Source organism: Schistocerca gregaria, chromosome 1, assembly GCF_023897955.1.
Source record: "Schistocerca gregaria isolate iqSchGreg1 chromosome 1, iqSchGreg1.2, whole genome shotgun sequence".
Taxonomy (NCBI): domain Eukaryota; kingdom Metazoa; phylum Arthropoda; class Insecta; order Orthoptera; family Acrididae; genus Schistocerca; species Schistocerca gregaria.
Genome location: NC_064920.1, coordinates 503,564,677 through 503,578,889, shown reverse-complemented (window position 1 = coordinate 503,578,889; position 14,213 = coordinate 503,564,677). Strand labels below are relative to the sequence as shown.

The following is a 14,213-nucleotide window of genomic DNA, read 5'->3' as shown; positions in this document are numbered from 1 at the left end:
CCTCGGGCATGGGTGTGTGTGATGTCTTAGGTTAGTTAAGTTTAATTAGTTCTAAGTTCTAGATGACTGATGACCTCAGAAGTTAAGTCGCATAGTGCTCAGATCCATTTGAGCTATCCACAAGGTGCAGTCATGGGCTCTAACCCACAGCCTCCAGATTTCAGCTGTAAAGTCATGTCATGCACTCCTGTTGGTGTTGTACCATTCATCCGGACTTACAATTTTACCTTCATGATGATCCACTCACTGTAGTGGAGACATATCGATTCTGTGGACTGGTTTTTGATACTCGATTGACTTTGTTTCCTCATTGTGGTCAGCTTAAGCATACCTCAATGCCCTCCATTGCCTGAGCAACACCAATTGGGATGCAGATCAGTCTACACTGCTGCGGCTCTACAGAGCCCTTGTCCAATCCCGAATTGACTATGGGAGTGTGACCTATGGTTTGGCAGCGCCCTCAGCGTTGCATTTACTTGAACCTGTGCAGCACTGTGGGGTTGGACTAGCTACAGGAGCTTTTTGGACGAGTCCGGTGACAAGCGTACTGGTAGAGGCTGGTGTCCCTCCATTACAGATCAGATATGCACAACTGTTCGCCAGTTACGCAGCACACATTCGTAGTTGTCCTGAGTATCCGAATTACCGTCTCCTTTTCCACCCATGGCAGTCCATCTCCCACATCGGTGTCCCAGATCAGGGCTAATGATAGCGGTTCGCGTGCGGTCCTTTCTCTCCGAACTGGATTCCTTCCCTTTACCACCTCTACTTGCGCTCCATTCACTTAAGCTTCCATGGTGTATACCTCGGCTGCCACATAGCCCTAAGGACTACGCTAACCACTTGGCTCTCCACTGTTACTTTCTCTCTATTCTTGACATGTCCCGGTGCTTTGAAGTGGTTTACCCCAACGGCTCAATGGTTGGTGGTCGCGTAGGCTTCGACTACGTTCACGGTGGCCCTATTGAATAACATTCCTTACCCGATGGCTGCAGTGTATTAACTGCAGAGCTGATGGCCATTTCTCGTGCACTTCAGTATCTCCGTTCATGCCCTTTTATGTACTGACTCCTTGAACAGCCTGAAAACGATTGACCAATGCTACCCTCGTCGCCCTTTGGTATCGTCCATCCAGGAGTCCATTTCTGTCATGGAATGGTCCAGTCGTTCAGTGGTGTTCGTCTGGACCCCTGGTCATGTTAGAATCCTCGGAAATTGACTGACAGTGTGGCCAAGCAGGCTACACGGAAACCACTTCAGGAGATAGGCATCCCTGCAACTGACCTGCTTTTGTTATTACTCAGCAAGGTTTTTCAGCTTAGGGAGACGAAATTGCCAAATATTAGTATGATCAACAAACTAAGAGCCATTAAGGGGACCACGAATGCGTGAAGTCCTCGATGAGGACCTCTCACTGGGACCCCGTGGTTCTCTGCCGGCTTTGCATTGGCCATGCCTGGGCGACCCTTGCATACCTCCTGGGCCGTGAAGACCCACCTGAGTGTCGGTGCGGCACCAGGTTGACAGTGGCCCATATTCTTCCGCTCTGTCCTTCATTTGCTCCCCTGCGACTTCATCTTTGGTTGCCGGTCTCATTATCATTGATTTTAGCAGACAATGCCTCTTCGGCTGATTTGGTTTTTCGTTTCATCCATGAGGGTGGGTTTTATCATTTGATCTGAGTTTTAGAGCATGTCCTTTGTTTTTCTGTGCCCTACACCCTAGTGCTTTTAGGGCGGAGGTTGTAATGTGTTGCAGGGTGACTAGCTTTTCTTTTTTATGTTCATGGTCGGCCAGCCCCTGTAATCTGCTTCCTTGTTTTACCCTCGTCTAAGTGTTTCTTGCATCTCTGTTGGTTTCTTGCCCTCTTTTGTTCCTTTTAGTGTTTGATGTTTTTCCTTTCTTTCCGTTTTGTGTTACATGTCTTGTCTGTTTTATTCTCACACTTTGGCATTATTTTATTAGGAACAAGAGACCGATGACCTTGTAGTTTGGTCTCTTTCCCCATCTTTTAAGCTAACCAACCTAGGCCAGAAGTTTTAATGTCACAGAGTGGCTGGCTTTTCCTTTTGTTCTCGTGGTCGGTCTGCCACGGTCATCTGCGCTCTTGTTTTTTCCTTTCTACCTGTTGCTTGCTTCTCTGTGTGGTTTTCTTTTTCCTGTTTTGTCCACAGTAGTGTTGGTTGACCTCCTTTCGTTCTTCCATTCTCCTGTTATTGTGCTGAACGTCTCTTTTCTTCTTTCCCTTGTGTAATTATTTTACCAGGATCAAGGGACCGATGACCTCGCAGTTTGGTCTTTTTCCCCCTCCTCTCCTCCTCTAAACCAACCAACCAGCCAATCAGTGTGTAATAAAATGGTGGAAAGGAAAGGGAAACTGGACTTTAAATCCTGAACTTTTTAGAGCCGCAGCTCGTGATGTCAAGCCACCAATAACTGGTACTGCCAATAGTTGTCACACGAAGCTAATCATTCTTTTCTAGGCGTGTAAAAATGACCGCAGTGTTGTTATTAGGATTAGGGTTTAACATAGAGTGGATGGAAGAGGAGAGGAAAGGGGTATATAAATGTGTGTACAGGGATAGTTATCGCAGATTCCAGCAAGTAACATGTTGTTTATCCAGACTGAAAGGTAAAAAAGACTGTGAAGTTTAGTAAAACTGAAGCAGTAATTGATGTTAAGGGGGGAGAAGAGTGTAGACTTGGAGAATGAGCAGAAATAGCGCATAAAGAAGAGACGTTGAATTTTTTTTAGTTCTGGGCCCAGGAGTATAATTGTCACAAAGGATGGATGAGTTATGACCAGAAAAATGATATCTAAGTAAACATAAGTTTTCCTTGTTGCTGTATTACCAAATATTTTGAAGATTTTATCTTTGTTTCCAGACCAGGAGGAGAATTAAACCCAGGTGAAGATGAAGTGGAAGGTCTGAAGAGGCTTCTAACAGAGGTAACATTCCAGTAAATACGGCATACTGTTAAATTTCATGCCAAACCTGAAAGGGATACTATGTTGTTTAAATGATTTTCTTGTTAATTTCAGATGTTGAGGTGTTTTCTGTGTGCAAGATATTTATCAAAGTTCTTTTTTTTTTTAATTTTGAAACAGCATTTCCCCATCGTGGACTAAGTACTTCTGTATTGAAGCCAGTAAAGTCGCCATTGTAGTGGAGTGCATAAATTAATCAATTGCAGAAAGTGTTGTATACTTTTCGTTGGAGAACGCAAAACGATTTGTATATCAAAAATAGTATGACATTTTGAAAAAGAAATATGTATTGATTAAATTGTACATTTAATTCACAGCTGGTACTTAATGAAAAGTAATTTTTTTGAGGCAAACAGGATACAAGGTGAATGCCTTGTCAAGGGCTTAATGAGATTGCCCACCAGTTAGTATTTTTCGTTAATTCCACCACTGCACCAAGGATGCCACTTCTCATTGCCGTGAAATTGAGGAACCTAATTTTCTTTATTAGTCATGTACTTACTACAATTCTGAAGGTATATTGGTATTCTTATGCTCTTATAACACCATTTTATGACAGCATCTGATAGAGCAAGCATGACTTTACTAGTCACCTTGAAAATATTTGGTTATGTCTGTTGTTATTCCTGACCTGTGAAAATTATAACATTGTCCTGGTTGCATGAAAACCACTGTTGTGCTTGGTCCATAAGTTGTCATGGATTCTATCATCCAGCAGTCATTAGTTTAAACTTGATAGTGCTTTACTACACTTGTCCCTGTTTGCTTGGCTACATCTCTGTTATCCTGATTTCTTATCTGAGAATTTGATTAAATAGCTGCATAGGGTCAATTGCAGAATATGTGGTCAACTCTACCAGACATAGTTTTTTATTTAATTTAATTTTTTTTATTTTGGAAAGCCCCGTAGTCACAATCGATAACATGTTATGCCATTGACACTCTTGCAACATTTGTGATAGTAGTGCTCTTCAGGAAGCATAAGATATTACATCATTTTGGGTATCCATATTTTGAATTACAAAAGTAATGTCAAAACCATTTTTCTAAACTCAGACTTCAAGAAGAATATAATAATTGCAATTCCAAAGAAAGCAGGTGCTGACAGGTGTGAAAATTACCAAACTATCAGTTCAGTAAGTTATGGTTGCAAAATACTAACAAGAATTTTTTACAGAAGAATGGAAAAATTGGTAGAAGTGACCTCGGGGAAGATCAGTTTTCAGTACTGTAGAAATAGGGAGATGAAGGCAGTCTGCCCTAGACTTGGCTTGAAAGATAGCTTAAGGAAAGGCAAACCTGTGTTTCGAGCATTTGTAGACTTATAGAAAGCTTTTGACAATGTTGACTTGAATACTCTTTGATGAAATTCTGAAGGTAGCAGACGTAAAATACAGAGTGTGAAAGGCTATTTACGATTTGTACAGAAACCAGATGGTGGTTAGAAGAGTCAAGGGGCACTCTACAAAGTCCTCTCGTTCACTACACGCTACAGTGAACCACATAACACCCCATTTACAGAGTGGGAGCTTCTCAGTGCCTTTGCACATTGCCCTGGCACAACTCCTGGGCCCGATCGGATCCACAGTCGGATGATCAAACATTTCTCGTCTGACTACAAGCGACATATTCTCGTGATCTTAAACTGGATCTGGTGCGATGACGTCTTTCCATCTCTGGCTGGAGAGCACCATTATACCAGTGCTCACACCTGATAAAAACCCTTGATGTGGAAAGCTATTGGCCCATCAGCCTCACCAATGCTCTTTGTAAGCTGCTGGAACATATGGTGTGTCGACAGTTGGGTTGTGTCCTGGAGTCACATGGCCAATTGGCTCGATGCCAGGGTGGCTCCTGCCTGGGTCACCCTGCCACTGATAATCTTGTGTCCCTAGAGTCTGCCATCCGAACAGCCTTTTCCAGACGCCAGCACCTTGTTGCCGTCTTTTTTTGATTTACGAAAGCATATGACACCACATGGCGACATCAATTCTTGGCACATTATACGAGTGGGGTGAAATTTCCTGTCGCTTTGTACTTTCCATGTCCAAGTTGGTGCCTCTCGTAGTTCACCCCATATCCAGGACAATGGGGTCCTGCAGGGTTCTGTATTGAGTATATCTCTATTTTTAGTGACCATTAACAGTCTAGCAGCAGCTGTAGGGCTGTCCATCCCACTTTATCTGTATGCAGACGCCTTCTGCATTTCGTTCTGCTCCACCAGTACTGGTGTTATTGAGGGGCACCTACAGGGAACCATCCATAAGGTGCAGTCATGGGCTCTAGCCCACAGCTTCCAGTTTTCGGCTGCAAAGTTGTGTGTTATGCACTTCTGTTGGCATCGTACCATTCATCTGGAACCAGAACTTTACTGTAATGACGATATACTCACTGTAGTAGACACAGATTGATGCTTAGGACTGGTTTTTGACACTTGATTGACTTGGCTTCCTCACATTCATCAGCCTAAGCTGGAGTGCTGGGAGCACCTCAATGCCCTCCACTGCCTGAGCAACACCAAATGCGATGCAGATCGCTCTAAGCTGCAGCAGCTCTACAGAGCCCTTGTTCAATCACACCTTCACTATGGGAGTGTAGTTGATGGTTCAGCGGCACCCTCAGCGTTGCGTTTACTCAGCCCAGTGCACAACTGTGACGTTCGACGGAAGCTTGTCTGGTGACCAGCATCCTTGTGAAATCTGGAATCCCTCCATTGCAGGTCAGGTGTGCACAACAGCTCACCAATTATGTTGCACACATTCGTGGTTATCCTGTGCATCCAAATTACCATCTCCTTTTCCCACCCACGGTGGTTCATCTCCTGCATCTGCGGGCCAGGTCAGGGCTTCCAGCTTCCAGTTTGCAGTTTGTGTCTTGATTCTTTCTTTCCAAACTGGAGTCCTTGCCTTTACCACCTATTCTTGAGGTCCCTTCACATACGCCTCCATGGTGTATACCTAGGCCGCGGCTTTGCCTGGACCTTTCACATGGCTCTAAGGACTCAGTTAAGGCTGCAGCTCTCTGCTGCCACTTCATCTCCATTCTTGACACGTACCAAGCCCACGAAGTGGTTTACACCGATGGCTGATGATCACACTGGCTTTGCATATGTCCATGGAGGACATATTGAACAGCATTCCTTCCCAGATGGCTGCAGTGTTTTCACTGCTGAGCCGGTGGCTATATCTCTTGCTCTTGAACACATTCATTCATACCCTGGGGACTCAGTTTCCTGTGTGTACTGATTCCTTGAGCAGCCTACAAGCAATCGACCAGTGCTAACGTTGTCATCCTTTGGTAGCAACCATCCAGGAGTCCAACTATGCCCTGGAACGGTCAAGTCGTTCAGTGGTTTTTGTCTGGATTCCAGGTCATGTCAGAATCCCAGGCAACGAACATGCTGGCAGGCTACACAGAAACCACATATGGATATCGGAATTTCAATAACTGGTCTGTGTTCGTTTTTACTGGTCTGTGTTCGTTTTGACATCACCAGGTTTTTCAGCTTTGGGAGACGGAATGGCATAGTCTCAACACACACAATAAACTGCGTGCCATTAAGGAGACTACGAATATGTGGCAGTCCTCCATGCAGGCCTCTGACAGGGACTCTGCTTCTCTGCCGGCTCCACTTTGCCACACTTGGGTGACCCACGGCTACTTCCTGCGCCATGAGGACTCGTCTCATTGTCAATGCGGTGCCCAGTTGACAGTGGCCCATGTTCTGGCGCACTGTCCCACTTTGACAGCCCTGCAATGAAATTTTTGGTTACCGAACTCGTTGCTGCTAATTTTATCTGTCAACACCTCATCAGCTAATTTAGTTTTATGTTTTATACGTGACGGTAGGTTTTATTTGATCTAAATTTTAGCGCATGTCCTTTGTCCCTCTGTTTCGATATGTTGCAGAGTGGCTGGCTTCTCCTTTTTATTCTCATGGTCAGCTAGCCATGGTTATCTGTTTTGTCATTTTAATCTCTTCTACGTGTTTCTGTCTTATCCCCTTTTTTCCATTTAAGTGTCTGTTGCCCTTCCACCGATCTTGTGGTTTTTCTTTTCTGAGTGTTTGGTGTTGTCAGTCTTGTTTTTTTCTCACCCTTGTCTCATTGTTTTATTCGGAACAAGGGACCGATGGCCTAGCAGTTTGGTCCCTTCCCCCCTCTTTTAAACCAACCAACCAATCTCCCTCTACGATTTTTACCCTCCACGCATCCCTTCAGTATGAAGTTTATGATCCCTTGATGCCTCAGAATGTATACTACCATCTGATCCCTTCTCCTAGCCAAGTTGTGCCACAAATACTTCTTCTCCCCAGTTCTATTCAGCATCTCCTAGTTAGTTATGTGATCTACCCATGTAATCATCAGCATTCTTATGTAGCACCACATTTCAAAAACTTGTATTCTCTTCTTGTCTAATTTGTTTGTCCACATTTCACTTTCATACATGGCTACACTGTGTGTGAATACTTCCAGAAGAGTCTTCCTGACGCTAAATCTGCACTCGATATTAACAAATTTCTCTTCAGAAATGCGTTTCTTGCTATTGCCAGTCTACTTTTTACGTCCTCACTACTTTGACCATCAGTTATTCTGCTGCCCAAATAGCTAAACATCTACTACTTTAAGTGTTTCATTTCCTAATCTAATTCCATCTGCATCATCTGATTTAGTTTTACTACATGCCAAAACTACAAAACTCTACCATCTGGTGAGCAAAATGTATGAGACTGGTGAAATACCTTCAGACTTAAAGAATAATATAGTAATTCCAATCATAAAGAATGCAAGTGAGGACAGGTGTGAAAGTTACTGAACTGTCAGTTTAACCAGTCACCGCTGCAAAATACTAACACAAATTCTTTACAGATGAATGAAAAAAATTGGTGGAAGCCGAGCTCGGGGAAATGTTGGAACAGGCGATGCTATACTGACCCTACGACTTATCTTAGAAGATAAGGTAGGACACATTCTGAGGCAAGGGATCGCAAGTTTAGTACTAGAGAGAAGAGGGAGGGTAAAAATTGTAGAGAGATGAATGCAACAAGCAGGTACAGAAGGATGTATGTTGCAGTAGTTGCTGAGATGAAGCAGCTTGCGCAGTATAGAGTAGCATGGAGAACAGCATTAGACAAGTATTTTGACTGAAGACAACAATAATAATTGAACAATCAGTTTCATTTACAAATAGTTTATTCACAGGATATGAACTATTCAGTAACAAACCAAGTTACGAAGGGGTTTTATAAAATTCAGAGGAATTTCAAAAATATAATGGAGTAAGTTCACACTGAACCCCTAATGTATTGAGGAGTGATTAGCTATGGTGTCGATCAACTGTGTGAAACTATGGTTTTTTCACAGTTTTTCTGAATTTTGTGGCAGATTCCCGTGCACAGAATTTGTCAGTTTATTATGTTTGAGAGATTATTTTCCTGTGAAATGCTGCGACTGGAACATACATACACCTATGACCATTTATGAAAATGTAATTTCACAACAAAATTTTACGTTTGTCTTTTGTTACCTAAATGGAGAGATCATAAATTTTTGGTGCTAAAATTAGATGTATGATGATGTGGTTTCTTTTTGAAAATTAATTGTTTACTTTTGCATCAGCATGAAATTCTTTAAGTGTTTTGGAAAATGGTCCTAACATCATATTCTTCACAATCTTCTTCTTCTGCGGCACCACAACTTACGATCAGTCTTGGCCTCTTTAACTATTTTCTTCCATTTATCCCGGTCCCTTGCTAGTGTTTTCCAATTCTTACTATCACTCCCTCATTCCATCTGCTTTTTGCTCAACCACTTTCTCTGTCAACCTGACTTTCCTTGGTATATCTTTCTTGGTGTTTCTGTACCATTCATCTGTACCACATGTCCAGCACATATCAGCCTAGATGATTTCACATGTCTTCTTACCGGCTGGTCTTTGAAGATTTTGTACAACTCATGGTTGTATCTTCTCCTCCATCTTTCCCTTTCGCAAATTGGTCTGATTATTCTCCTTGGTATCCTTCTCTGGAATGCATCCAGCGATTCAATGTCCTTTGCTGTCAGAGTTCGGGTCTCAGAGGCATATGTAAGCACTGGTGTGATCAGTGTTTTATACATGGTTAGTTTTGTGGTCTTATCCAGGAGGCTTGTAGGTAGAAGCTTTGTTAAGGCAAAATAAGCTTTATTGGCTGCAATTGGTCTCCTTCAAGCTGGTTATAATTGAATCCAGGACTTGAAATTATACTTTTTCAAAGGTATAACTACCCCTCATTACTTTGGTTGGCATGTTCTTCCCGTGCGCATTCCCAGCAGCTAAGTATTTTGATTCCTGCTCAATATTTCTGCCCACCTTTTCAAGTGCGGTGAATGTATCTTCCATTGCTCTGAGTTCTTGGTACTGTGTCTTATGTTGTCCGCATAAGCCAATATCTGCGCAAATTTATGAAATATCATTCTTCTATTAAGGATATCTGCTTCTCTAATCACTTTCCCCAAGGTGGGGTTGAATAGGAGGCATGCCAGTGCATCACCTTGCTGTACTCAATGTTTAATTTGCAAACTATTGGACAACATTCCTCCAGTTTTTATGCAATTTTGTGTTTCGTTTTGGTTCTTACTACCCTCATCAGTGTGTGTGTGTGTGTGTGTGTGTGTGTGTGTGTGTGTGTGTGTTTATACCCCATTCACCTAAAGCTTGACACAGTTGCTCTCTATCCATATCTATAAAAAAATATGTTCAGCCCCCCCTTTTTTTCCCCCTCCAGAATTTGTCTAGGGGCAAATATGTGGTTGATATGTGACTGTAGGCTTTCCCGCCATAAACTGTTGATGAAGGTTTCTCGGGTCTCCAGCCGGGTGGTAGCGTTGATGTCTCATGACGTTTTGGAAAGTTTCATACTACCCATCTTCTGGCAAAGTGTCGAGATTTGTGGAGAGCGGGCTATTTATGTGCGTGGTCACCCCCTCCACTAGACCGCGGGAGGCTACGGTGGACCATGCACACGGTGGTGGGGATAGCGGTTCTCCAAGGCAGTCGCGCTCAGTTCTCGGTGTAAGCATTCTGTCTGCCTCCGCAGCGGAGGACGTTGACGGGCGCGCTCCCGACAGGTTGCCGTCATCGCAGGGTTCCATGCTGTACTGAGTTGGTATCCCTCATGTCTGTTGACCAAATTGTCGTGAATCCTTAGTTCTGTGGATTCACTGATAATGATTTCCTAGAAGCTAGACGCTTGGCACAGTACCTTAGTGTTCTCGAAGTTGAAGATGTGTTCTTCATTTATGCTGTGTTCTGCTATGGCCGATATAAGGATTCAACAGAGATGAGGGATACCAACTCAGCGCAGCATGGAACCCTGCAATAGCGGCAATCCGTCGGGAGCAGGCCCGTCAACGTCCTCCGCCGCGGACGCAGACAGAATGCTTACACCAATAACTGAACGCGCACATTAAGTAGCTCGCTCTCTGTGAATCTTGACACTTCACCAGAAGATGGGTAGTATGACACTTCCCAAAACATTGTGAGATATCAACACTACCACCCGGCTGGCGACCCGAGAAACCTTCATCATCATCTGATTGATAGTTGGCTTACAAGGGATAAATCCATATTGGTACAGCCCTGTTTCCCTCACTATTATTGGAAAGAGTCAGTCATACAGAATGTTAGAGAGGTTTTTATGTCCTAGATTAAGCAGTGTGATCCCTCTACAGTTACTACATTCCATCTGGCATTCTTTCTTATATATGGAGCATATAACCCCCTCCTCCACGCTGAGGCATTTTTGCTTCTTCCCCTATTAGTTTAACCATTTTCAGGATGTTCATTTCCAGTTCAGAGCCTCCTTGCTTGTAAAGTTCTGCTGGACTGCTGTCTGTTCCTGCTGCCTTTCTCTTTGCATTTCTCACCTTTTCTAAATTAGGTGGATCCACACTATTATCTGAGTCCTCTTACTCCTGTATTTCTGTTGGATTCTTTGGTACAACTTACATCTTTTCTTCCCACTTTCCCACATCTTACCTTGTTTCGTTCTGTGGAAACCTTATATTTCTTCTGAGACCTTTTGGACAATTCCTCAATTGGAATAAATTTAGGAAATTATCATGTGCTAAGTCTGTTTGAGTGAATTTCAGTAGGTGATTCAACAAGGCCTCCTTCATCCACCAGTTCCTCTGCCAGTTCAGTAATGAATTCTACCAGATATTTGCTAGTAGGCATCTGCTTTTATATAAAACATAAGAATTTAAAATTGGCATCGTAAAAAGTTAGCACTAGCATTGACATTGGATGCTGTCATTTTGTGTTTTGTTGGCAGAGGAAGTACATTCCTAGTGTCTGTTTCATTTCAAGAACATTAAATGGTCTAGCCTGTGAAATAAGTGTTTCATTTTTTTGGCTTTTGGGAAATTAGATCTTTACCTAGCCCATTTCGCATTTTTTGTGATGCCGTTTTGAAAATAAATACAAAATGTGTGCTGTACAGCAATTGAGACTTTCCACAGTGTGTGACCTTATGAGGCACAGCACATGGCAACTGCAGAAATGCAAACTTCCCAGAACAAGTAACACACAATGTTGTCTGTGTTCCTTTCCTATCTAAATGAGTAACAATTGCTGCCATTTGTTTTTCTGTGGTAGCAAAAGCATCATATAGTACTTTTATACAGATGACAAACATTAAAGACAAATGTTGTAATACATTTATAAAGCTGAGAAATGACCGACGTAGGTCCAATATTGCTTGTCGTTTTGAGTATAATCCATGTTAAGTAATAGCTATGTCGCTCATCACAAGTGGCTTTGTAGATCAGCCAACTGGTTCTTTCCATCAATAGTACTTCGCCCCAAGTCCAGTTGTTGAACAACCTGTCTTCTCTATCAGAATTGGTGCATCTTCATTTTGCTGTATTTTTATGCCATTGGTAGCCATGTTCTTACAGAAGGTTCCTGTTACTGGAAGAATTTCCGACAAAAAAAAGGTATATTCATAGGATTGAGTCAATCTTCTTCTAAAACTGTGTTTTGTTCATTTTGGCGTTGCGTGGACCCATAACTTATTGTGAAAGTATGAAATTCTACCAAAGCAGTCTCATTTACCAATGGTTTATTCACAGGATGTGAACTACACAGTAACAAAAGCTATTGCAAAGAGTATGTTTAAAAATTTCAAAAATACCATGAAATAAGTTTACATTGAACCCTTAACATTTTTCCTTTTATTACAGCAATAATTCCGCCACATGTGACATGTGAAAGGAAGATGTTGAGGTCCTATGTTTCTCAATGAATGTCTCATACAGTGGCACGACTTCTTTGATCCTGGCTATATTATAGATTCTATGGAATCTGAAGTAGCTAGTCATAAATTAGAGACTGTTAAATTACCAAAGAACAGACTCATGCATTGCTTGTCGATGGTCCAGTTAGTCCTAAGATCAGGCGAAAGTTAGAATTTCTTTTACAAATTTCTACATTTTTATCTTTACTTAAAGATGTTCATTATGTGTTAAATCATAGACTACCCTGATGATGTTTGCCAAGCTGTAAAGTAACTTGCTGTTAATATCTTATTTTCTGCTGTTAATATCACAGATCGATTTTCTGTGCTTGTAAATGACAAATCACACCATGAGATGACAATATACCACAGTTGGCAAGTTATTTCCCTCTGGATTAGTTGCTGTCTTTAAGGTTAACACATCCTCAAGTCCACAGTAAATGTATTTTATTCATATTCGTACATCAGTTTGAGTAATGTCATTCATTGTACTGCTGTGGAGTAGAAACCTGGAAAGGACAGTAATAAATTTAAATAGAATTTTTGACGGATTTAGAAGTTGTATGAGATGGTGTGTACTCACCTTCTTGAAACCATGTGTGATGAATCTGAAGAATAAGTGTGGTTAAAATATTGTTGCTGTGTTAGTGTTACTTGTGATAGCTGTCTGCATAAAAGGTTTAATAAGTATTGTTAGTGTGTTGGCCTGTAAAGTAAAAACTGAGGTGCTGCACAGTATAATTAGCCCTTCATTAGACAATTTATTCACCGATATTCACTTCACCATAGTCACTACTAACACTTGTTTGAAACAAAATCTTAGAAGGATGAAATTTTAGAAACTTGTTCAAAATTGACCAAATGGTAGAAAATAAATTTCTTTTCCGGGTCTGCCCACAATTGTAATATATTTACATTGGATGTTTCATTCAGTCTGAGACACTTCAGGACATAATGAAGAAACTCTTTCCCTCAGCATTTTCCAGCCTGTGATATTTCCTTGCTATGTGGCACCTCAAGTGACTAACAACTGTTAAAACTGCCTTCTAATGTGATAGATGGCACAGTTATTTTTGAAGTACACTTCAGCAAAATCTAAAAGTCTGTCTGGTAACCATGTAAATTTACTAGTATCCAACTGAATGTTTCTCTTATTTGTGCTTCACTCCGTTTTTTGCTATTTTAATTATGATTTACATTTGAATGCATTTATGTATTCCATAGTCAGCCTCAGCGCGTGTGAAAACATGGTTTTACTGTGCATATAAATTGTGTTGTCCATTATTCCACTGTCTGCCAAAGGCAAATCTTCTGACTGTGAAAGCCATTCCTTGAGTTTGATTTTACTTGCATCCTTCAGTTTGACCAATTGTCACACTCTTGTCAGTGGGAGATAGTTTCACTGAAAATATACGCTTAATGAAATAGTGAAGTCTTACAAATTAGTGCAAAAAAATACACTTTAAAGAGCTGTATACAATGCGGAGGCTTCTAAAAGTGTCCATTCTTTGTACTGGACAAGGGCAGATTGTTACAGGTTTTAAGATTCCAGAATGTCTGGTGAATTTTGTTTCCAGAGAGTTGGTTTTGGCTAGTATAAATAATGTTTGTAATTCATCATAAAGTTTGATTAATAATTAGCAAAGGACGTAACAGTGAAGCAGCAGCATTAAAAAGATTTGTACCATAGCGTGTGAGTTGGCTGAAGTATTTTAATGCCTATTGAAGACTGTATTATTCATATGTTATCACTAGATTAGTCAGAACCTTGTAAAGATACTGCATTTACATATCGTAATATTGAGTTATTTGTAGGGTAAAATCCAGTAACAGCAGTGACGATATTAAATATTTCTGTTATGTTTGTTGCTATTTCGTATTTTGTTACTCAAGCCATACATGCCAAAGTAAACTGTTGTTGGACATGTATATGGATACAGAACTTGTGTA

At 41.4% G+C, this 14,213-nt stretch overlaps 1 protein-coding gene across 2 annotated transcripts in view; it reads left to right on the top strand.

Moving 5' to 3' along the window:
• The window catches only part of LOC126354203 (cleavage and polyadenylation specificity factor subunit 5), a 92,565-nt gene that overhangs the window by 29,256 nt on the left and 49,096 nt on the right, over positions 1–14,213 (top strand). For both annotated transcript variants that reach the window (XM_050003663.1, XM_050003672.1), the window contains exon 3: positions 2,887–2,950. In XM_050003663.1, the coding sequence (XP_049859620.1) occupies positions 2,887–2,950 (64 nt within the window). The remainder of the gene's footprint in view (positions 1–2,886; positions 2,951–14,213) is intronic.